A 24041-nucleotide genomic window follows, 5' to 3' on the forward strand; every position below is an offset into this window, starting at 1 on the left:
GCTGCTTGTATATTTGGGGGATTATTCCTTTGTCAGTTTCTTCGTTGGCAAATATTTTCTCCCATTCTAAGGGTTGTCTTTTCATCTTGTTTATGGTTTCCTTTGCTGTGCAAAAGCTTTTAAGTTTCATTGGGTCCCATTTGTTTATTTTTGTTTTTTATTTCCATTACTCTAGGAGGTGGATCAAAAAGGATCTTGCTGTGATTTATGTCATAGAGTGTTCTGCCTATGTTTTCCTCTAAGAGTTTTATAGTGTCTGGCTTTACACTTAGGTCTTTAATCCATTTTGAGTTTATTTTTGTGTATGGTGTTATGAAGTGTTCTAATTTCATTCTTTTACATGTAGCTGTCCAGTTTTCCCAGCACCACTTATTGAAGAGGCTGTCTTTTCTCCATTGTATATTCTTGCCTCCTTTGTCAAAGATAAGGTGACCAGCTGTGGGTGGGTTTATCTCTGGGCTTTCTATCCTGTTCCATTGATCTATATTTCTGTTTTTGTGCCAGTAATTTCTTTTTCTTGCATCACTGATATTTATAAGTCACTTGAAGCCATTTTGAGACACCTCTGTTTGTTGCAAGTGTAGGTAACAGCTGGGTCACATTTATAGCATTCCACTCAAAACATGCTTCAGAGTCCAGGTTTAGAAATTCAGATTTGCAATTTATAGGCATACTTGCCTCCAGGTATCAGAAGACTTTGAAGTTGGATAAAATCATAGAAAACAAGGTATATCATTCTACTGCAAATTTTTTAAACTCTTTTTTTTATGCAAGTCAAGTATTACTATTAGTATGATAGCTCTTTTTCATATTGCTTTAATTTAGAATAATCTTAATATCTTAAACCCTCCTCCTTCCTACCAATCAGAGTCATTCTTAGCCATTTCTTTCTATAACTACCGCAAAGTACAAAATGCAACCCTGCAAACAATTGAAAACAACTTTTTAATGTGGAATATTGTTGAATTTTATGATGAGTCTTGTTGAATTCTCCAGTCTTTGGAGCAGGATGTGTTGAGAAAAACATGGTCTGTGGATTCTGACCCACCTTTTTTCAAACAGTAGTTCAGTTAGGTATCCCTGCACTTGACCTCAGTGAGCCTTGTTTCACTCTTTCATGAAATGGGTAAAACAATGCCAACTTTACAGAGTTGTTTCAAGGATTAAATGAGAATGACAATAATAGCTAAGATTCATGAAAGAATTTCTACATGTCAAAAACTGTTGGGGAGGAAAAACCTTTCCTCTATTCTCTTAGGTTCTGTGTCTGGGGGCCTGTGAATTTAACTGACAAAAGACAGATTAACAAGAGAAAACACATACACATTTATTAATATTTTTACATGCACAGGAATTCACAGAAAAGAAGTGAAACTCTTTTGTTATGTAACATTTTAACTTATGCAACATTTTAACTTATAACAAAAGAGGGTTTGGACTTCAAGGGACTATAAATTGTGGGGAAGTAACTAGGAAGTGTATGAGGGAACTAGTGGAAGATACAGGTTATTTTAGTAAAGTTTGTTTATGCAGAGTCACCTTGGTGTTGACTGTCTCTCGTAATAAAGGTCGCTTTCCTCATTCTGGAGCAGGAACACGGGGAGAACTTAAGTCGCCCCTCACAAAGGGAAATTTATGCCCTGCATGTAGGCAAGTAAGGGGAGGGCAGAGAAGTCTTCCTGTGTCTGTTGATTCTTAATTTCCTCTAGCTCAAAATAATCTTTATGCCAAATTGACATATCTGGGGGTGGTATACCTTTATTCCTTTCAGTACTGTGTGGAAAGCTTCACATAGACTGGACACGATGCATATCAAATGCCCATGGAAAAGGTGCCACATTAATTAGGCCAGAGAAATGTGAATTTATTCCCCCTTCCTATGTCATTACAAATTCTTGTAAGAATGATTTTTAATGAGAACTTAATAGCTTAAAGGACACATCCGATATACTTTGCCATTTCCCTATAGCTGAAGAGCATTTAGATGGTTTCCACTCTTTGTTTTGCTATTAAACTTACACTGTAGTGAATATCACTGTGCCTGAATTTACACCTGCATTTTGAAATTTTCACGCTTAGTATAGAGGCCCAGAAATAAAATTTGAGTCAAGGGATCTGAACACTTTGAAGCTAATTTGTTTTCCAGATTGATTGCCCCATTTTTTGATGTCATCTCATCCTTGCTATTATAATTTAATCTTTCCTAGCTGATAGGTGTAGAATGGTACCTTGTTTCAACTTAAGATTTTAACATTACTAATGAACTGTGCAAAACAAAAATTTACTGACAATTTGTATTTTCTCTGTTGAGAACTGTTTAATTCTGTCTTTTTCCTATTTATCTGTTGCTTTGGTGTTTTCCTTGTTGATCCCTAAGAGTTTTCCATATGTTAAGATTATTAATTCTTTGTTCATTATCTGTTGCAAAAAAAAAAAAATCACACCATGTTGTTTGTCTTTTAATTCAGGTTGTGCTAAATTTGGGAATTTAGAAAATTTAAAGTTTTATGGGATAAAATCTATCAATCTTTTTCTATTATAATGTCTTCCCTTGTTTTTATAATCTAAAGTCCTTTACCTTCCAGAGATCAGAAAAAATTGTTAAAGTGTTTTCTTCTAATTTTATTTTTTGTTTAACTTTTTTCCATTTAATTCTTTGGTCAATCTAGAATTTGTTTTGATGTGTGGCATGAGGGGAAGATCGGAGTATTCTTTGGGCTGCACCACAGAGATGGGCCCACATAACTTGGGTCACATTAAAAATAAACGAACAAAGACATTTAAAGCCAAACACCCAAAGCCAAGTAATCAATTAATGGATTTTTTTCTTGGAAAAACTGTCTTTACAAAAGAAACTTAGAAGACTTTTTGTAACCTCAGATTTAGCTCAAGATTTAAAAACACAAGAAAGCCTCTTTCCTTTTTATCTTAATTATTCAAGGCATATAAAACATTACTTCTACCTTATTCTAGAAAATCCATATCTTGGTATGTAAAGACTTTGAGGCTTATATTTCTGTATCTGTATCTATATCTGTATCTATATCTATATCTAGTCTTTATTATCTACATACATGCATGCATTCTTTATTTGGCCACTACTCACCTTCTAAACCTTGCAAAAATAAAATGATCCTCCAGATGAATGAGGAACTTATAGTCATGATACAAAGGACTTGCTGGGTTAATTCTCTGCCACACTGCAAGTTAGGACCTCAGGAGGATATCCTGATTGAGATTGAAGCATATACATAAATAAATCCCTAGCCAATGCTTGATTTGAATAGATATATGGGAGTTGGGGACAGAATTGACCAGATGCTGGACCATGTGATAAACACAGAGGGTCATGGTGTGGTATAAAAACCGGGCATTTATATGGTACAGCTGGCTGTGCATAATCTTCTACTAATTTATAAGGCAGGAGCATCTGGTCTCTAGCTGCCACTCTTTCCAATTTTCTAACGGCCTTCTCCTTGAGTCTCTTGTTTAATCAAGCAGCCCCCCTGAACATGCTGCAGGAAAGAAGGGCGGAAAAACAACATGGTCCTGAAGCTGTCTTTCAGAGAAGAAAGGGAGAAATATCTCCAGGAAGATTCTTGGTCTCATTCTAAATAAGACTTCTTTCTAGGATGGTGGCATTTTGAAAACGGTCTTTTAAATGGAGCATCTTGGTTGCCATCATTGGGCCAGGGCTTTCTCTATAAGGAGAAATTTCTCTCTGCTGCTTAATCTATAAGAGGAGAATTTAGGCTGAATTAAAGCCTCACATTGCTTTCAGACAGAATTAGTTCCTGTTTAATATGAACTGACTAGCATTACTGGACACTATGTAGGTAAAATTGGGAAGCAGGAATTGTGATGCTCTCCTTGCCCTACACCTCCCCTCAAAAAATACCTTTGAGGGGATTTGCCTTTCTACTCACTGTTCTTTCCTTCTGTTACCATTTTTCTTTCTACTTCCTGCCAGGGTGTGGTGCGGTTACGGTGGTGGCATATGCTTTGTTACCTACTATAGTAGACCCAGCTTTCTACTACCTCTCTACTTAACTCCACAGATGTATTAGTTGATGGAGGCTTAGAATATTTTTATTTTAAAAATAAATAAAAAAGGAATGAACATCTTCATGACAGAATTTTTGTTTTCTGGGATACATGGATAATATAATTTAAAGAGAAGGAACACTTTACCTTCAAATAATACTATTTTGGAAGAAACCCATTGATCTAGGGTATAGAAGAGGCTTCAGTTCTGATTCACGAATAGCACTGTGATGTTGGTCATGTCACTTAGGCTCTCTGAGTCTGTTTCCAGAATGTCACAGTGGGGATAAGATCTTCAACTCATTTTACAAAAAATGTCTTTTAAAATGTAAGGCATTTGACAAATATAAGTGACTATGACTAGATCTATGGACGTGTGGAATTTTAGAGCTATATGTAATTTATATAAGTAATGTAAGTTATTAAGCCAGGATACTTTTGAGAGATAATGGGGGTGAGGACTGCACAGGAAACTGAGATAATAGTAAATTGTCTGGGGAAAACCTGGACATATGGTCTCCCTGGCCATAAGAGGCTTTAGAAGCCATATGCTCTAATTACTCATAAGACCAGCTTTGTCCCTCATGTAAGAGAGGATACAAAAGTAAATAAATAATAAAAGGCTTTTCCATTGATGTGTTGTTATATGTTAGGGAAAACCAAGCACATTCAAAACACTCAATGAATGCTGCATTTGATGACCTTCCAATATTGCTCTTATATTGCCCGTATCTATCACCTTTTTGCCATTTGTCCTCCCTGGAGCCTCCTGTCCTTCCCATCCAATAGTACTGGTAGAGTAGTAAAGAAGCATGCCAAGTGGTTGAGATGATTTCTGCAGTGCTTTACACCCAATGGGCAGGGGTCAAGGCAAAACGGTGCCCCTGATGATCCCTTCTCATCCCCTCCTTCAGCTTTACCCATTTCTTCTGGGGCTGCATGCTGTCCTTGATTGCCTGTGATCTCCCCACCATGCCCTGCTCCAACCTAACACCATCTTCATTGATGGTCCCCTGAGTTTTTATGCAATGAATTTTCTTAAACTCCTCTGATCATAAGAATCACTTGGGGTGCTCTCCTGGTGCTTCTGAGTTAGGAGGTTTAGCGTAGGGCCTGCTGATCTGTATGTTTAACCAAGTTCTCAGGTGATTTTTATCACCACATGAGTCTGAGATACATGGATTTAATAAATATGAAAGTAGAAAGATGTCCTCAAGATCCTTTAAGCCAGTGGTTCTCAAAGAGTGGCTTTCCAACCAGCAGCATCAGAATCACCTGAGGACTTGTCAGAAATGCCAATTATTGGCCCTCTGTTGAGTAGGAACTCTGGAGGGGGACTCAGTAACTTGTGTTGTAACAAGCCCTCCAGATGATTCTCACATAGACTGAAGTTTCAGACCACTGACTTAGACCAACTCTTTCCTGTTGTCCTCCATTTTACAGACGAGAAATGTTGGCACTCTCGTCTCTCACTTTAGGACTTTGAGTGTTTAGGGAGGGATAGTGCTATAATCCCTAGATGATTGTGAACAGGGTGGGATGATAGAAGGTTAGGGAACTATTGAGGATGGGGCATCAGTGAATATGGCCCTTAATTCCCTCTCCCTACCTCCAGAGTGAGGGGTCTTGCCTGTGTAGATAAGGACTCATGTTTGTCAAGGGGATTGCTGAAAGACACAAGCTTCTGAAGAGCCACGCCCCTGTGGTAAACCAGAGCCTGGTGTTAATAGTGACTTCCCACCTAAGAAATCCCCTGAGAACCCAGACGCCAAGAAGCCCCAGTTCCCTCTAGACAGACATGTTTCACTCTCGCAGATGTTTCAGCTCTGCTTTTGGTGGTTAGTCTCTGCTCATTCTCAGGGTGGTTGATGAAAGACTTCTAATTAGTGCTGACTAAGATCATCTGAAATTGTAACTTATGGGTGGACACTGATGTGGTTTGGTCACATATCTTCCCACGTCACACCAGTGAGAAAGAATGACATCCCTGGTAAGCTCAAAAGCAGTGTTCCTGGATTTCAGTCACTGATTACAATTTTCACAGTGTTTTCAATACTCAAGTACAATATGTTCTATAATTTATTTAACATTTCTCATTTACTCAACTTTAAAAAACGCTTTTAAAATAGTTTTACATTTACAAAAATTTTATGAAGATAGTGCAGAGATTTCCTATATACCCTACACCTGATTTCCCTTATTATTATCTTACTCTGGTATTGTATACTTGGCATAATTAATGAACCAATCATGATACATTATTATTAATTAAAGTCCATACTTTATTCAGATTTCCTTAGTTTTTACCTAATGTCCTTTTTTTTTTTTCTGTTTCTTGATCCCATTTAGGATACCACATTAAATTTAGTTGTCATATTATAATTGGGTCCTAACCCAGACCTATTCTTTTTTATAACTTATTTATTTTATTTATTTATTTTTGGCTGCGTTGGGTCTTCATTGCTGCATGCAGGCTTTCTCTAGGTGCGACGAGTGGGGGCTACTCTTCGTTGCGGTGCCCGGGCTTCTCATTGCGGTGGCTTCTCTAGTTACACAGCACAGGCTCTAGGCGCACGGGCTTCGGTAGTTGTGGCATATGGGCTCTAGAGCACTGGCTCAGTAGTTGTGGCACATGGGCTTAGTTGCTCCATGGCATGTGGGATCTTCCTGGACCAGGGCTTGAACCCACGTCCCCTGCTTTGGTAGGCAGATTCTTAACCACTGAGCCACCAGGGAAGCCCCTAACCCAGACCTACTGGACAGTGAACTGATGCAAAATGACGATACTCTGGCTAAGGCTACTGCTGTGAGTGTTAAAGCTCTTTGTCTCTGACCCAGGAGTCTCATGTCTGCTGCTAGCCTTGAGAAAATGTTGACAGGCTAACTTGTTAGCTTCTGAGCAGGGTAAGCTATCAGGCCTCTTACAGTTCTTGACAACCTGTGTGTTATACAATTGAGGTGCTCAAAAGGATATGGAATATATTAAATTTATAAATATCTAAAATCATTCAATTAAATTGTAAAAGTCCTCTTAAAAGTGATTGCTAAAAGTTGCCAGATTTATAAACAGGAGTAATGAGGTTTATGAGTTGAACTTAAAAACAAAGAATAACAAAGGATTTGAATTTGCAGTTTTCATAAATCAAGAATTAACTAAAAACAATCCCAATATCCCCTGAATAATTTTTTCTGGCAAAAAAAGCCATTGCTAAGGATGCCATAAACCTCATATAAATAATCCCAAATTGTGTGATCTTGGGTTGCTGTCCTGTGAGAACCCATCCTAGAAATGAATTTACCCCATGAACACCTACCTCAACCCTATATTGAGAACTCTTTCTAAAATTCCTTCTCATCAAAGTGGGTATGTTTTTTCACATTCCCAATTTCACTCCCTCTCTCCTTTTAAAGAAAACCTGGGGCGGGAATTCTGGACATGACCACTATCCAAGGAGAGCAAACGATGCCTAGGAAGTGACACTCAGTTGGAGGAAGAAACAATTACTCCAGAATAGCTCTGCTCAGAATTGCCCAAGACCTTATCTCTGCTTATCTCCGTTGTTGCGTTTCTGTAAAGAATGGCTCACTCTCTCACACTAACCTGTGGAGGAAGATAGGCAGCAGATTGTACAAAATGATAAGAAAAGTCTCCTCCCCTGTCCTCCTCACCAACTCTCCCATGATGTCAGTGGTTCCACTCTTGCTTCATTAAATTATCTCACAAATATTAATTGAGCATCTGCTATGCACTGGTACTGTTCTAGAGGATGAAGAGACAGCTGTGGGAACAGAACAAAACAAAGCAAAACAAAGTGACAGACCTGCCTTTACATTCTAGTGGAGGAGGGAAAGACAAACAATAAACAAGATGAACAAGTGAATGACAGTGTGTCAGGTGGTTTAAGTGCTGTGAGGGAAAATGAGGGGTAGAGAGAGTCACGGTGGGCAGTTTGCCATTTTAAATCGAATGGTGAGGGAAGCGTCACTGATAAGGCAACCTTGCCGCAAAGACCTAGTGTAGGTGAGGGCGCTAGCCTATGGACTGCTGGCACAGCTTTCCAGGAAGCAGCTGGTAGAGAGGCCCTCAGGCCAGAACGTTTGCATTTGAGGGCCAAGCAGCAGGGTCAGTGTGCTGGAACAAAGTGAGCGTGGTCAGAATTAGGGACTGAGGTCGGAGAGATTAGGAGAAAAGGAATCAGATCATCCAGGGCCTTGGAGGCCATGGGAAGAACTTTGGTTTTTTACCTTTATGAGACGGGGGGCCATTGGAGGGTTAGGAGCAGAAGAGTGACATGATCTGATTTATGTTCAAAGCATCACCCAGCTACCCTGCTGAGACCAGACTAGAATGAGGCAAGAGCAGAGAGGGAGACCAGCCAGGTGTCTCTAGAAATCATCCAGATGAGAAAGGGTGTTGGCCTGGAATAAGGTAGGTGTGAGAAAAGTTATATTTTGAAGTTTAGAGCCAGTAGAATTTGTTGACAGATTGAATATAGGATGTGACTGAAAGGGAGGAAACAAAGATGGCCCCAAAGCTTTTGACCTGAGAACCTGTAAGAGTGGAATTGCCATTTGATCATAGGGCAAGATCAAGGAATGCCTGAAGTCCTGCTCAACACTGTTTGCTCTTTTCTGGTTGGAACTTAGTGTAGGTCTAAGAAGTCTAATTAGGATTTCATCTGACAGAATTTACAAGTCTATCCTTTAAAAAACCCAAGTAACAGATATGTCAAAATAAATACAAAGCAAAAAAATTAAAAGATTTATTGAAATGGTACAGTATATTCCTAACCCAATGAAGAATGTAACAGTTATCATTTTTTACAAAGTATTTTACTCTTGCCTAAGCATGACTAAGTAACTTGCCTAAGCATGAAAGCAAAAACAAAGTACAATAAACATAAAATAAAACTTGATGCTACCTAATAACTTTCATGAGGCAGCCATAACTGTTTTTAGATCAGTCTTCAGGACTATTGAATTTCAAAAACTTAAATGCTGTTGGTCACACACAATCCTTACTCTATACCCATCTCATTGCTCTTAATTCCCCCTCAAAAGGACAGCAAGCAAAAAAAAAACAACAACAACAACAAAAAAGCAAACCGTAATTCAAAAACATAGATTAAAGTAATTTTTATCTTGAGATGTGTGCTCAAATTCATTTTTTTTGACCACATGGGAAAGCAGTGAAAATAATTCTCTAGCTCTTTCTCTGTCTCTTACTTTCTCCCTCCACACATTTCTGAATTTTTAATCAGTTTATTATTGTGTGTAATTGTATATAACCAGAAACAATATATTTTTGTCACATTTTGTAGCAATGTTCATGAGGAATCGTACAAATGTTCTCCAATTCATAGCTCTTCACAGAAAAAGACAGCCTTAAACACTGAGCCCAAGGTGAGGAAGGTAGCCTTCTGTTGCTACCCGGAGCCCGAGCCCATAGACCTTCACTTGTTGCGGGCTGGAGCTGCTAGGAGATTGTTGGTGGTTTTTAACTGGCTCTACAATCTCTGCCAGCACTAGCCCCTCTCCCCAATAAACCTACCACGCATGCTATGCTTTCAGCTGCAAGTCAACTTCTTTACCTGGTCCCCAACCATACCCTATGTCCCCAACCAAACTGTCATTCAAAAGATCCTTGTATATAGAGATTATGAAGATGCCACTGGCAAGGGACACTTCACCAGGAGGATTGAGTAATGAGTGTGGTATAAATTAGAGTTAAACGTTCTTTTTTACTTTGTCGCTGAAAAATCTTATACCTGACTTTGAGAATAAAGATACATTCTTCTCAGGCAATATTAAAAAACAAACAAAAACAGAAAAGAAAACCTTAATGTGAGTATGTGTTAAATGAAGGAAATTGTACTGAGTAGGCATCCTTTGGTATTTAGATGTTATTGCTGATAAACTTAACCTAGATATTAATCCAGAGATCATGAGAGGCTTTTTTTCAAATATTATTCTTATTTACATAGAACAGAACTTAAAAGAAAATATTGGTTCATTAAGTAAGAATATTATATAATAGAAAATGAACGTATGGAAAGTATATTCATATAAAATAGAAATGTATGGGAAAATGCTCATTCACATAAAAATTCCACTTATGTGAAAGTTGAAATATCTATGTCAAGTTAACTGTCAATAGATAGTGAAAAAGGATTGCATCAGGATTGCTTGTCTGTGATGCTATTTTAAAAAATTCATTCAACATTTAAAAACATGCCTACTGCTCCTTGGTTCTTTAATTTTTACTTAGCTGACTTAGAAGAATGGAGATTATGTTAGAGATGTTACAGTCAGAAATAAAGTTCTGTATTTCACAGAGCCCTTTGTTTTCTGCCTCTTCTTTAAATTCTAATGTTTTTCTGTTTTTTTTGCGGAGGGGAACTGCTTAAATTTAGTTTACAGATAAAATATAAAGGAAGAAAGAATGATTAAACAAAGAGGTCTATGAAGTATAACGGTGAACATTGCATTAAGAATATATAAAAACTAACTAGCACAACATTGTAAATCAACTATATTTCAGAAAAAAAAATATATATATAAACAACTTTCAATGAGATTCTTCAAAACGAGCTGTCCTATTCTCAGAGAGTTTGGATTGCCACTCTGCAGAGCACTTCAAGGACTTTCCACACATCTCTCTTGGCTTCTCTGACTTCTTCTGTCTAATGTGGGCTGATACATTTCAGCCACTATACAGTAACCAGTGTGAGGTGTTAGAGCTTCAATTTCAACAACTCTGTGAGCTCCTTCATATACCTTTTGCTCCTACACACAAGGGGGAAAAATGAGATGATAAATGGTTTCCAGTAAGTCATTGACTTGCTCTATTTTTGATAAAACTAAGTTGTTCATGACCAGTTTAGATGGGCTGTAAGGTTTCTTCCAAGACACATCCTCCTTCTCCAGAGTCCTAGCTCACAGACTGAGAAAGGGACAGGTCACATGGCTGTGGAGGAACCACATGACTTCTCCCTAGTGATGCTGATTGACTGACCCAGTGGTCAGAGTCTCTTTTTTAAGAATTTGAACTGTGCAGTGAGGAGAATGGAGTAGATTTGGGGACAGTTGTAGACATGTGGCATGTGACCACAGAGAAACAGAGTGAGATTCTTTACACCTTGCTTCTCCATTTCTCCTTCCCAGTGACTGCAAAGCCTGGCAGCTCTTTATTTCTTGCTTCTGGCTGTTGTAAGATTGATCATTACCTCCGAGTAAAAATCCTCCTCTCCCCTCCACTTTTCTATTTGAACCAGTTTGAATGGGTTTCTGTTTTCTACAGCCAAAGGAACCTTGTCTTAGATGGACACCAAAACAAAGGAACATTCACCAAACCAAAATAAAGTCACCAATGGAGGATTATAATATCAGAGCAAAACTGGCACTAATATATAACGCTCTGATCCAAAAGCCACTTTAAAATAAGGTGTGTAAAGTCCATAAAAATGAATATTTGTGACAATCAAATGGAATTAAATATTGTTAATACCAATCTTTAGATATGCAGGGAAAATCAAAAGGAAACCAGCTGAGTGACGGAAAAGGTGCCAACACACGTACACACAATTCTGATGGCGATGGTAACCACTAATTGCTTATCAATGAGGGTGAAAGTGAGAAGGAACTAAAAAACGATAAGGAAAAATAAGAGGGGATAGAGTAGCAAAAGACAGGACCTATTTTATGGCTAAAATGTTGCTTAAACAAACACAAAAAAACCAAACTAATCTATTCATCTGAACTTACCTTTTCCAGTGAATTGTTAATTACAAAGACTCGGTATACTAGCCCATAGTATTCCATTGATACGTTTTTTCTTTTTTGGTCCCTGTATGGTAAGTTGGGAGCATGGAGATTCACCAACAAAGATCCATTAACTTGGATTATATTCATGAATGGAGGATCTATTTTTGCTGAGGAAAAATAGGAAAATTTGACAATATCACCCAAAAATGTAATATTTCATATGGACACATTATGCATAATAACAAATCATTATTAAGCTCAGGGATCTGGCAAAAATCATTATGAAGAGATACTGCTAACACCTAAAGTATAGATATCTGAGAAGTTTCTTTGCAGATAATTCTTTATTTGCAAAGACATATATTCTGAAGCAGCTTTAAGAGGACTTTTATCAGTCATTTCCACAGCCTGCAGTGATTGTTTTGGAAAACGAAGTATAAAAAGTTATTTGGGTGAAGATCTTAGTGTAAGGCCAATATTTTGTAGGTCCTTAAAGATGTAAAATTTCAAAGCAGCTTGAAAATCATTTGAAGACTTGTTGCTATAAAATTATTTCAACAGAATTATGTTATATACTATGGAATAGCAGGAGAAGGATCAAGAGAGAATTTTTGTTTCTTGCCTTTGGTATCAATAATCAGATGATCGTTAACTAGGAAAGAAAACTAAATAAATTAATAGTCACTTTAATTTCCCCCAGATTAACTATGGTAATTCTAAATGATTTAATTCGTTAATGGGTTTTGTTGTTGTTTTCTTGTTCGGCGTTCATTATGTATTTTTAGTTTGTAGATACATATCTTTTATAATTCTTGAAAACTAGCCATGATCAATCAACTTAGAGATACATAGAGACAGAGACATACATGCTTTTATTCTAGAATTTCAGTTCAACATCTGTTAGCATTTCTCATTCGATTTTCCATATGTCATTTTCTTTCTCCATCTTTTTTTTCTTAGTGGAGTATTCTGAAGGGTTTCTTCAGAGCTGTCTTCCAGTCCATCAGTTTACTACTTTGTCATGTCTAAACTGATCTTTAACCCCCCAAATCAACTTTTTGAATTTCAATGATTATATTTTTTTCATTTCTATGAGCTCTATTTGGGTCTTTTTCAATCTATTTGGTCTGAGTAATATTTTGTCCTTTGATTATGTTTTTATTCCCTCTGTTACTTCTTTAAGTTATTTAATTTATTATCTGCTTCCAATACTACAAAACCTTGAAGCACTGGTCCAGCCAGTACTTGTTTCTTCCAACCTTGCTTGTGTTGATCTGCTTCCTTGTGTTTTTATTGTGAACACATGTTGAAAGTTGATGCTTTCTTTTTTGTTGTTTAGTTAGAATTTTAAAATTTTAAATACACTTTTTATCAACTTATAAGATAGATACAAATAAATCGTGAGGATATGGCTCAACAAATCTTTACAAATAAACACTCCTGTATAGCTACCATCCAGAACAAACAACAGGACATCACCAACACCCCAGAAACCTCCTTCACCTTTCCTCCAATTACTTAACCCCAGAGGATAACCACAATTTTCCTAACTTTTATCACCATGTACATTCATTTTTGGAATCATACAATATACACTTTTTTGTGTGTCTGCCTTGTTTCACTCTTTCACTTTTATTTGTATATATATAATTATGGGCTGAATTGTGCCTCTCGTCAAATTCATAGGATGAAGGCCTAACACCCAGTACCTCAGAATATGACTGCATTTGGAGATAGGGTCTTTTTTAAAAAAGCATATGGCTTTTTAAAAAATGAAGTCATATGTGTGGTATGGGTGGTCCCTAATCCAATATGACTGGTGTCCTTATAAGAAGACACATACAATTGAGCACAGAGGGATGACCATGGAAGGACACAGCAAGAAAGTGGCCAAGGAGAATGGCTTCAGAAGAAACCAAACCTGTGGACACCTTGATCTTGGACTTCCAGTCTCCAGAAGTGTAGGAAAATAAATTTCTGTTGTTTAAGCCACCAAGTCTGTGGTATTTTGCTATGGTAGCCCTGGCAATCTAAAGTCTATACATCTATCCATGTTGCATGTATCAGGAGTTTGTTCTTTCGGGGCTTCCCTGGTGGCTCAGTGGTTAAGAATCCGCCTGCCAATGCAGGAGACACAGGTTCGAGCCCTGGTCCGGGAAGATCCCACATGACGCGGAGCAACTAAGCCCATGCGCCACAACTACTGAGCCTGCGTGCCACAACTACTGAAGCCTGTGCACCTAGAGCCTGTGCTCCTCAACAAGAGAAGCCACCGCAATGAGAAGCCCGCACACCACAATGAAGAGTAGTCCCACTCGTCGCAACTGGAGAAAGCCCGTGCACAGCAAAGAAGACCCAGTGCAGCCAAAAATAAGTAATAAAATAAAATAAATAAATAAATAAATATATATATATAAAGAATGCTATAAAAACATTTTAAAAAAAGAGTTTTTTCTTTTGATTGCTGTGTGGTATTTAATTGTATGAATAACACAATTCATCCATTGTGTTATTCACAGACTTTTAGGTTGTTTCTAGTTTTTGGATATTCTGAGTAAAGTAGCAGGAACATTCTTGTATATGTCACTTGAGAAACATTCATTTTGTTGGGAATATAACTAAGAGTGGAATTTCTGGGTGATAGAGTTTATATATGTTTAGCTTTTGTAAATTCTGCCATTTCCCCACAGTAGATACACCAATTTATATTCCCTTCAGCAGTGTATGAAAGTTCCCATTTTTTTCACATTCTCTCTAATACTTGGCATTATTATTTTTAAAAAGTTTAATTTTGGCCATTCTGGTAAGTGTGTAGTACCAATTTATTGTGTTTTTAAGTTGCATTTCCCTGACGACTAATGGAATTTCATTTGTTCATTGGCCACTTGAATATTCCCTTTTGTGAAAAGCCTGTTCAAGTCTTTGCCCATTTTTTAAATTAGTTGTCTTGTCTTTTTATTATTGATTTGTAAAAGTTCTTTGTACATTCTGGACATAGTCCTTTGTCCCAAACATGCACTGTGAATATTTTCTCTCTATGGCTTGCATTTTCAACAGGGTGCCAAGATCATTCAATGGGTAGAGAATACCTTTTCAACAAATGATGCTGGGACATATGTATAGCCATATACAAAAGAATGAAGTTGGACCCTTACCTCACATCATATATAAAAATGAACTCAAAATTGATCAAAGATTTAAATGTAAGAGCCAAAACTATAAAACTCATAGAAGAAAGCTTAGGATAAATCTTCATAGCCTTGGGTTTGGCAAAGAATTCTTAGATATGACCCCAAAAGCATGAGTAGCAAGAGAAAAAATAGGTAGATTGGACTTCACCAAAGTTAAATACTTTGGGGCTTCAAATGGCACCACCGAGAAAGTGAAAAGACAAATCACAGAATGGGAGAAAATATTTGAAAATCATATATCTGATAAGGTAATGGTGTCCATAATATACAAAAAACTTAAAACTCAGTAATTAAAAGACAAATCATTCAATTTAAAAATGGGCAAAGTATCTGAACGGACAATTTTCCAAGGGAGATATGCAAATGGCCAATAAACACATGAAAAGATGCTCGACATCACTAATCATCAGGGAAATGCAAAGCAAAATCACATGAGATACCATTTCACATGCACTAGGATTGTTATAATCAAAACGTGACATAGTGGCGCTAAGGATGTGGGGAAATAGGAACCCTCATACACTGCTGATGGGAATGGAAAATGGTGCAGCTGCTTTGGAAAACAGTCTGGTAGTTTCTCAAATGATTAAACATACAGTTACAGGGCGACCGAGTGATTCCACTCCTAGGTATATACCCAAGAGAAATAAAAACATGTCTACAAAAAAACTTGTACATGAACATTTATAGGAGCTCTATTCACAGGAGCTAAAATGTGGAAACAACTCAAATATCCATCAACTGAGGAATGGATAAACAAAATGCAGTATATCCGTGTACTGCAATATTATTCAGCCACAAGAAGGAACGAAGCACTGATACATGCTACAAAATGGACAAACCTTGAAAACATTATGCTAAATGAAAGGAGCCAGTCACAAAACATCACATATTATATGATTCTATTCATATGAAATATCAAGGTGAGGGAACTCTTTAGAGACAGAAAGTAGATTAGTGGTCACCTAGGGCTGAGAGGCTAAAGGAGGGAGAGAATAGGAGGGTGATAGCCAAAGAGTATGGAGTTTCTCTTTTGTGGTGATGAAAATGTTCTAAAATTGACTATGGGTGATGGTTGTACTTATCTGTGAATAGAGTAAAAAATTATTGAATTGTACACATTATATGAGTAATCGTAAGGGATGTGAATTTTATCTCAATAAAGCTGTTTAATAAATCTAGGTGGAGGCAATGCCCATACACTTGATCCTTAATTCTTCTGGGTTATAACAACAATATTTTCAAAGAATTGGAAGTTGAGGCTGCCTCCTGAAGGTTGGGATCTCTTTATGCCATTTAACCAACGAGGAGGAAATGCGGTACTTCTGTTGTCTAGGGTGACTGGTTCCAATTATCAAAGGGAAATAGAATTATATATACAGCGGGGTCAAGTATGCTTGGTATCCTTGGAGGTGCCTCTTAGAACTCCTATATTCAGTGATAAAAATTAATTTAAGACTATGTTAAGCTAATATGAAAAAGATCAAAAGGACTCAAACTCCTCAAAAATGGAAAGTTGAGATGCTGGCTGAAAAGAAAGAGAACGTTGAGTTAAATCATGAGAAAAGCAGTTATAAATATTAACTACAGCTTCATGACTAGTTGCCATTGTGAGGACTGTAGTAAATACCCATATTTTCTGTCTTGTTATGCATATCTTTGTACATATACATTAAACTTTTTTTCTCATACCCTTTGTCTATTTTTTTTTTTTTTGCGGTACGCAGGCCTCTCACTGTTGTGGTCTCTCCCGTTGCGGAGCACAGGCTCCGGGTGCGCAGGCTCAGCAGCCATGGCTCACGGGCCCAGCCGCTCCACGGCATGTGGGATCTTCCCAGACCGGGGCACAAACCCATGTCCCCTGCATCGGCAGGTGGACTCCCAACCACTGCGCCACCAGGGAAGCCCCTTATATAAGGTCTGCTGGCAATGGCTCCATTTATAATTTACATCATAGATTATAGTATATTATTCTGACATTATGACTAAATTAGAAGAATATACATCATTGAGAAATGGATACAAGAGAGCACTTTTTGTCTCCTCTTTTGGACAGGTGACTAAAAGTCTTAATTTCCTCAATAGAAAATTTTTCTAATGTGTATTTTCAAGAACTTCACCGTCATGCTTAGGAATAACCCCATATGGCTCCTTTTCTGCTATCTAAAAATACTTCTTTTTTCTAGCAGGCAACACCCTGGCAGTGGGATAGAATGTCAGCTCTGAATCAGAGGCAGCCAAATTTGAATTCTGAGACCTGGGCTACTACTAAAGTTTCTGTGCCCTGACTTCCTGGGCTGTAAATGAGAATAGTAAAAGCCATCTGCTAGAGCTGTTCTGAGAATGACATCAAGTGAGACGATGGTGTGGACCTCACCAAAGCACAGGGCCTGGTAGCTAGCTAACCATGCTCCATGAGGGCTATTCAAGGGCAGGAAAAGCAAATGCAAAGAAACTCCATGGAACTCACTTTCCCACCAGGGAGAGAACCGCTGTGTCATGGTCCAGCCTGAGTGGACCCCAGCCAGGGTCGTCCTCACTCTCCCGTAGTAAGGTTCCCATATGTCTGACGTTTCATTGGTAAGGTCACAGAAGAACTCTCGAATACCCCAGCAGTCCTCTTTATTTTTCCATTGTCTCTGTCCATACCTATAGAAGGGAAAAGACAAAAATCTGCATTCCTTTATTCCACTGAAGGAGTCTTCAGTTTTTTCAGTCTATTCAGTTTTCAGACTGGCTGAAATTTGTCCTCCAATATCAGCACCACTGTGAAAGCTGACAGCTGTTCTTAAGTGTCTTTAAAAGTTTTAAATTAATTAAAGTGCTTTCAAAGTGCTATCTCGTTGAAATATAAACTCAAGCTTGATACCTTCTGTAACACTAGCATGAGGGTTTTTGGATTTTTAGTACTTAGTGAAGTTTTTCTTCTGGGGTCTGAACCAACTTCCATTTTTGACTACGAGCTCTCCATGTCCTTCAGGCTCCTGAGGTTTCAACACTTGTGGTTTTTCTCACTTCTTATCAGCTTGCTGTTGAGTAACGTGGCTGATTCTGACAAGTTGCTACCACTTTTCATCTCAGGTGACACTTACCCAACACATAACATCAATCTCTTATTTGACAACTGAACAAGGTTGTAGGAAGGGCTCTTTAAGGGGTTTTGTAATTAGAGGCTGGGAGAGAATGCGGAGAACCCAGGAAGAAAAGGTAATGAGGCAAAGCGCCAGATACATTGATTCAGCCTAAGACTGTGGGATGGTGTAACAGCAAAAGGGAGGATTAATGCTTCCCTTCCTTACCAGTCACAAATCAAAGAAAATGCAATAAGATGATGGTGGGAACAGAGCAGGAATTAGAGGCTGGGGAGAAAGCTTCCAAAATATTTGTTGAAGGACTTGAAATATAACTTTTTAGCCATATAATGAAGAGCATTGCTGATGTCTGTACTCTGTAAACTATATGCTGACAGCAGTTTCATTATATCAGAAGACACCATAAGAGCAGAACCAACAACATATATTAAGCACAATTTAATGTTTTCTAACTCTTATTAGACATTGCCTTTGCTAGCTGAATTTAGCTGTAATGACTGGCTTCTTTTTTAGTGTAATACTTCATTTTTTGTCCTATCCTAAATGGGACAAAAACTGTCAGTAGACCCATGAGAACTGGATAGACCCAAAACGAAAGATTTTGAAAACATAAATCTGCATTGTGCTATTGAAAATATCACATAGGTAGGAATGGATCCAGGTATTCTGAAATTTATACAAATTTAAGAGCTCTATTTAGGAAAAAGAATTACAACTATGAAATTTTTCCATGGGGCCCTAAAGTTTAATCTTCATTAATTTCATGGAAAAACAACGTCTAATCCACTGTTTATGTTGAACCGTAAATAGGCCCACTTTGGATATGTTTATACTGCCTACAGGGGAAATATAAAAAGATCACCAATCCCCACTTCCTACAGGGAAGCATTTCCAACGACGCACAAATCTGTTTTTGGAGTGGAGAAATCTTTATTGTAAAGATTTGTGAAGTTTACAGTTGCTACACAAAATATGTTGAGAAAAGCAGCAGTTAAAGACTGAGAAACTTCTGGAAATAGTCCTTTGAAGTTTTAGTGAGAGCTTGATAAATGGAAAAATCTGACTTTGGATCTACCCCATGCTGGAGAGACATGAAGGAATTTATGGCACAAAAATTGCTACTTTGGTCCATAGCTACAACTAATCTTCTGAATTTCTGAATAGAAAATCATAAAAGCTAAACTATAATATCTCCTGTCTCATGTTCAGCCAGAATCTCAATCTATGTAAGAGAAGGAAGAGCTTCAACTCCTATCTACATACTCCCACCCCCAGCCCCCTGAACAGAGATGTGTGAAGGGGAAAACCTGCCATTTGCAAATCAGGAGCTTCTGTTTCCAGGCCTCAGTCCAGGAAAGGAGTGGATTATATCTGAATTTTGGCAACGATCCACTAGAATTTGTCTGAAGATCACACAGGAGGAACATGCCTCAGCGTCTTCCAATTTGCATTCATGCTTACAGGAGGTGTTCATTTTTGAAAAGAATTTTCTAAATAGTAAACCCACTCTAAAGAAATGACCTTCAAATTGAAAATGTAGTTTACACACTCACATCCATGTGTCCCACAACTTCTTTTTCAACTATCAATAGCGTCAATTTAATTGACGACCTATTAGGTGCTAAACAAGTCGCTTCTAACATTCAGTGGACAAATGTGTATTGAGAGTCTCTGTTGTGAAGCCAAAGGCTGACCCCGTGAAGTCTCAGCGCTGGGTCTCTGAGGGATGAAGTATCTCCCGTCACAGACTACACGTCATCATGCATTTTGTGTCACCTTCAGGGAAGACACACTCCTGCCCCCACCTCTGCTTCTTCTCAACCCTTCTGAAACGGACAAAAGTCCAGATCCTAACACTCCATCGCCTTCTAGAACATGGAATCTTAGTGGCCATCTCTACTAGCTGGAGGAAGCTCAGATTACTTACGTTTTATACTGCACAAAATAGATACTGCTGTTGCCGGGACAAGCCCGCCCAGGCTGCCAGTGCAAAATGTTGTGAAAATTTTGGGACTGAAAATGTACTCGTTGAGGTTTCAGAGACTCGTGGGCTGGCTGAGTTTCTAAAACAATAAGAAACAGAGCAACACTGAACACTGATATGAGCACCATCGTTATTAGCCATAATTTTCAATGTAATAATACCTGCATCAGGATTCCTTGAAATAGTTGCTACAGGTGCAGATGGTGGAAGTGGAGCCCAGAAATCAACATTTTTGATCTTTGATGCGATGATTTTGATGCATGCTAAAGTGTCAGGACAGTTGTGATCCAGACTATAAAAACATACGTGATAAACTCCCACCCCACTCCTAAGCTGGAGAGGAAGTAACGGCAGTGAAAAGATAGTATTGTCCTTAATTCCAGCCCTGGTGGTGATGGAACGTAATGACTGAGATGAAGGCCACTTTGCCCACTTTCCTAGGAGACCCGGCGTTACTGCTCCTCTGAGGCAAGCTTTCGCCTGGATTCTGTTCTGCCTCCAGGACCTCAGCCTGGAACTCATTCCTCCTTTCTCTGGTTCTTGCTTCATCTCTTCTTCCTACTTCATTGTCCTCCACCTCTCTCAGCTGACCTGGCTTTATTGCATGTAGGCGGGTTCCACTCCTGAGTGGATGCTCTTACCTGCCTGCATCCTGGTTCCAAGTGCCCGAGCATAACTGCTCAGGTGGAATGGTCCGGGCTGTGGAGGGAAACTGCCCAAGGGCTTGACATGGAACCCAGCATTCCCGAGAAGAGTCTCGACAGGAGTCACGGCAGGAAGGGGGATAATTTCGCACTGGCGTAGTTTGTGCTTTCTTGGTCAATTCATGCGACATGAGAGCTCAATCTCACCTACATTCAGTCCACTGGAGGCAAGAGACCTTTGACAAAATTTTATTCTAGGGTCTGAAGGAAACCAGAATATATTACCCCCAAATGTGTCTCTTTGACATAAAAATTATTTTGAGCTGAAGGCCATTAAGAAGCAGCAAATGCAGGAAAAGCTCTCTTGACCTCCCCCTTTTTCCGCCTAAAGGCAGGATATATAAGGCTGGCCAAAAATTTCGTTCGGGTTTTTGGTAGGCTCGCGCGGAAAGACCCGAACGAACTTTTTGGCCAACCCAATAAAGTCTCCTTCTACTTTACTGGAGGCAGATTCTTATCAGCCCAAAGAAGGCACCAGAAGAATCTGCAAATGAAACTTACTCCATTAGTTTTCTCCCACGTATTTACTTTCCCACAGTTTCCTCCCTTGGAAGACTAAAACTGCTTTCCCCTGTCCTGTCATGTTCCTACAGGTGTATCGTGCTTAGCTGAAGGTGCCACAGAAACTGGAATTCTAAGCCGCCAGTTTGAGTGTCTCTTCATACAGGACCCCCCGGTGTTGAGAGCTGCACGCATGAATAAACTGTTTTATGAATCTGCCTTTTTGTTAAGGAGTCCTAGCCGACTTTTTTATTGAACAAATTTGACATGTAACGTTGTGTAAGTTAAGAAAAAAAAAAAAAAAAAGAGTCCCAGCTGAAAACCTAACATGGACAGAGGTAAAGCTTTGCCTCTCTAATAGGCCCAAAGTTTCTGCTAAGCGATAGGTGGTGGGCAGGAGAAGTGAGGAAGCACATCCCCTGTCTTTTTCTCGTCTTCTACCACTTGCCCCCTGGTTTCTCCAGAGTGACCTCCTTCCTCCTGGTCCACCATGCTTGGAATGGCCCCATCTGAGGTCTCTGCCGTGGCCCTTCCATTTTCCTAGAATACCCTTCCCAGGTTTTCCACATGCCTCATTTCTTCATCTCCTTTAGGTCTTTGCTCAAATATCATTAAGATGGAAGCAAATTCTCCTAAGCCCATGGTCTCAGCTCTGAACATTCAAGATGTGTTATTTTCCAATGAATGGGGCTGTTTCCTTAGGTAGTTATTTTTACCAACCAAATAGTGTCATACTGTTTTTTGGTTTTTGTTTTTTTTATTTTTATTTTTGGACCTCCTTCAGTGCATCAAGTGGTGATGTGTACTTGGAAAGAGTCAAATGCCACCATTGGTTTTGTTCACCCAGATCACTACCCGATCAATCGTATTTAGCACATAAAATTGTACTTAGCAGAAGTTTTCAGGAGGTGACAAGCATGCACAGTTTCCGGAAGATCCTTCCTAGAGTCGATTTTCTATCCTGAACATAGATAGTCCAGTGTCCTTTACCTCGTCTGTCTTCAGATTTCTTCTCTCATTTTTGTAACACCACTGCTAACCTCCATCAAAGAAAATAGCAATCCCTCTGTAGCAGACACAGAGGGGATTTTACTTGTCTTCACTGAGTCTGCCCAGCTCATCTGTGCAAAAGATATTATTGCGGTCTTCCTCTTACAGACCAAAATCCAAGCCTTGGAGAAGTAAAAGAGCTGGTGCAGCTGCAGACGGTGGGGCTGATTTTGTAACCAGCCTGTCTGGCCCTGGAGCCTGCCTCTCACCCGTCACAGCAAATCAACAGAAGAGCCTCAGGAGAGAGGAGCTAATGGAGGAAGCAGAGCAACGAGAGGCTGAAGATATTCCTTCTTCTTTCCCTCTGCCTCCTCCGGCCTTCATTCATGAAGGCCGGCCTTCATTCATCACTGAACGTATTTGAACCTTAAATGTATATCAGGCCCTGTGCTCAAAGCTTTACATCTTCTTTCATTCTCACAACCACCCAATAAGGTAGGTATTTTTATTAGTACATTTTACACGTGGGGAAACTGAGGTCTAAAGAAGCTGTGTATCTTGCCCATATGGTTACAGGTCTGGTAAGATGCAGAGCCGAGGTCATTTGGGTACCACTTGAATTCCTGCCGTATTCTGCTAATTGAGTTCTTGGTCTGACCAAAGACCAAAGTCATAGTCTACTCAGATCCACACATTTCTGGGAAATGGAGGATTGAATTGTTTTTATGTTATCAGTCACTGGGCAACTGTACAGTCTTGTGAAAGTTACTTGAGACACTTATACTGAGAGGTACCCATCTGTTAACTGGGGGTCCTAATGACCTTGCTCAGAGGTATGTTGGGATGATAAGATGCCCTCTGCTCTTGAAGAGTTCTCCATAAATACCAACAGCAAATTCTCACATGTTGTTTATTTATGGTCTATTCTGTGCTAGACACTGCTCTAAGCACTTGTCATGTATTAGCTCATTTAATCCTCACAGTGACCTACAATCCCCACCTTACAGATGAAGTAATTGAGGCAGAGGGGCTTTAAGCTAATTGCCCCAGTTTTTCTAGATAATAAAATGGCAGAGTTGAAGTCCAGATTCAGGCAGTCTGGCTTAGGAGCTATGCTGGTAACCAGTATGCTATCTTGTCCTTGAAGGCGAAAGAAAGGCTAAGGAGACAGAGGGGGGTGTGTGTTTGTCCTGTGTGAAGTTTTTGCACCCACAAGAGCGCCTCCTCTTTAGTAGCTACTCGTGAAGTCCGCATGCAGTTATTCAGGCTGCAGAGAGAAATAGACCCCATGTCTGTCCAGACCAGTTAGTGACAGGAGAAAGCTGAAATTTTTACAAAGCCCAGAAATGCACCACGGCCATGTCTAACAGTCCCCTTGAGCAGACTCAGATGACAAAGCTGTGAGCAATTAAAAAGAAATGAAGCACTTACCTACCACACCAGGCAGGAGGACACCGATGAGGAAGCCTAGAAAACAACATTTAGGTGTCATGGTTGCGAGTGTGACTGGTCAGGCGACCAGCGTTCCCCTCAAGGGGAGGACAGCTCTGGACAGGAGAGGAAACTCGAATCGTCCCACTCAACATCCCCTTTTGGTTGTAACCATGGTTCTTGAAGCAAATACAATTTCATTTTGTTCATAAATTATATTGTATTATAATTTGGGGGTAATAAGTATTAAGAATCATTTCAGAAAACATTTGCTGTTAAGTCACTTTGATGTGGACGCTTGTTTTTTTGGGAGCTTTGCTAGCTGAGAAAAGGCAAAACA

The 24041-nt window shown here is 39.0% G+C and overlaps 1 protein-coding gene across 1 annotated transcript; it reads right to left on the reverse strand.

Annotated features, from left to right (window-relative positions):
- Nucleotides 1–10680: 10680 nt before the first annotated feature.
- Nucleotides 10681–23789, reverse strand: IL22RA2 (interleukin 22 receptor subunit alpha 2). Its single transcript, XM_029223311.1, has 5 exons — nt 23702–23789; nt 20019–20154; nt 17470–17648; nt 11809–11975; nt 10681–10830 (listed from the first exon to the last, which is right to left on the reverse strand). Exons 1-5 carry the CDS (start codon nt 23760–23762, stop codon nt 10681–10683), a joined length of 693 nt encoding a protein of 230 aa, XP_029079144.1. The 5' UTR covers nt 23763–23789.
- Nucleotides 23790–24041: the final 252 nt, after the last annotated feature.

This window comes from Monodon monoceros, unplaced genomic scaffold (genome assembly GCF_005190385.1).
Source record: "Monodon monoceros isolate NGI ecotype Baffin Bay Population unplaced genomic scaffold, NGI_Narwhal_1 Super_Scaffold_15, whole genome shotgun sequence".
Taxonomy (NCBI): domain Eukaryota; kingdom Metazoa; phylum Chordata; class Mammalia; order Artiodactyla; family Monodontidae; genus Monodon; species Monodon monoceros.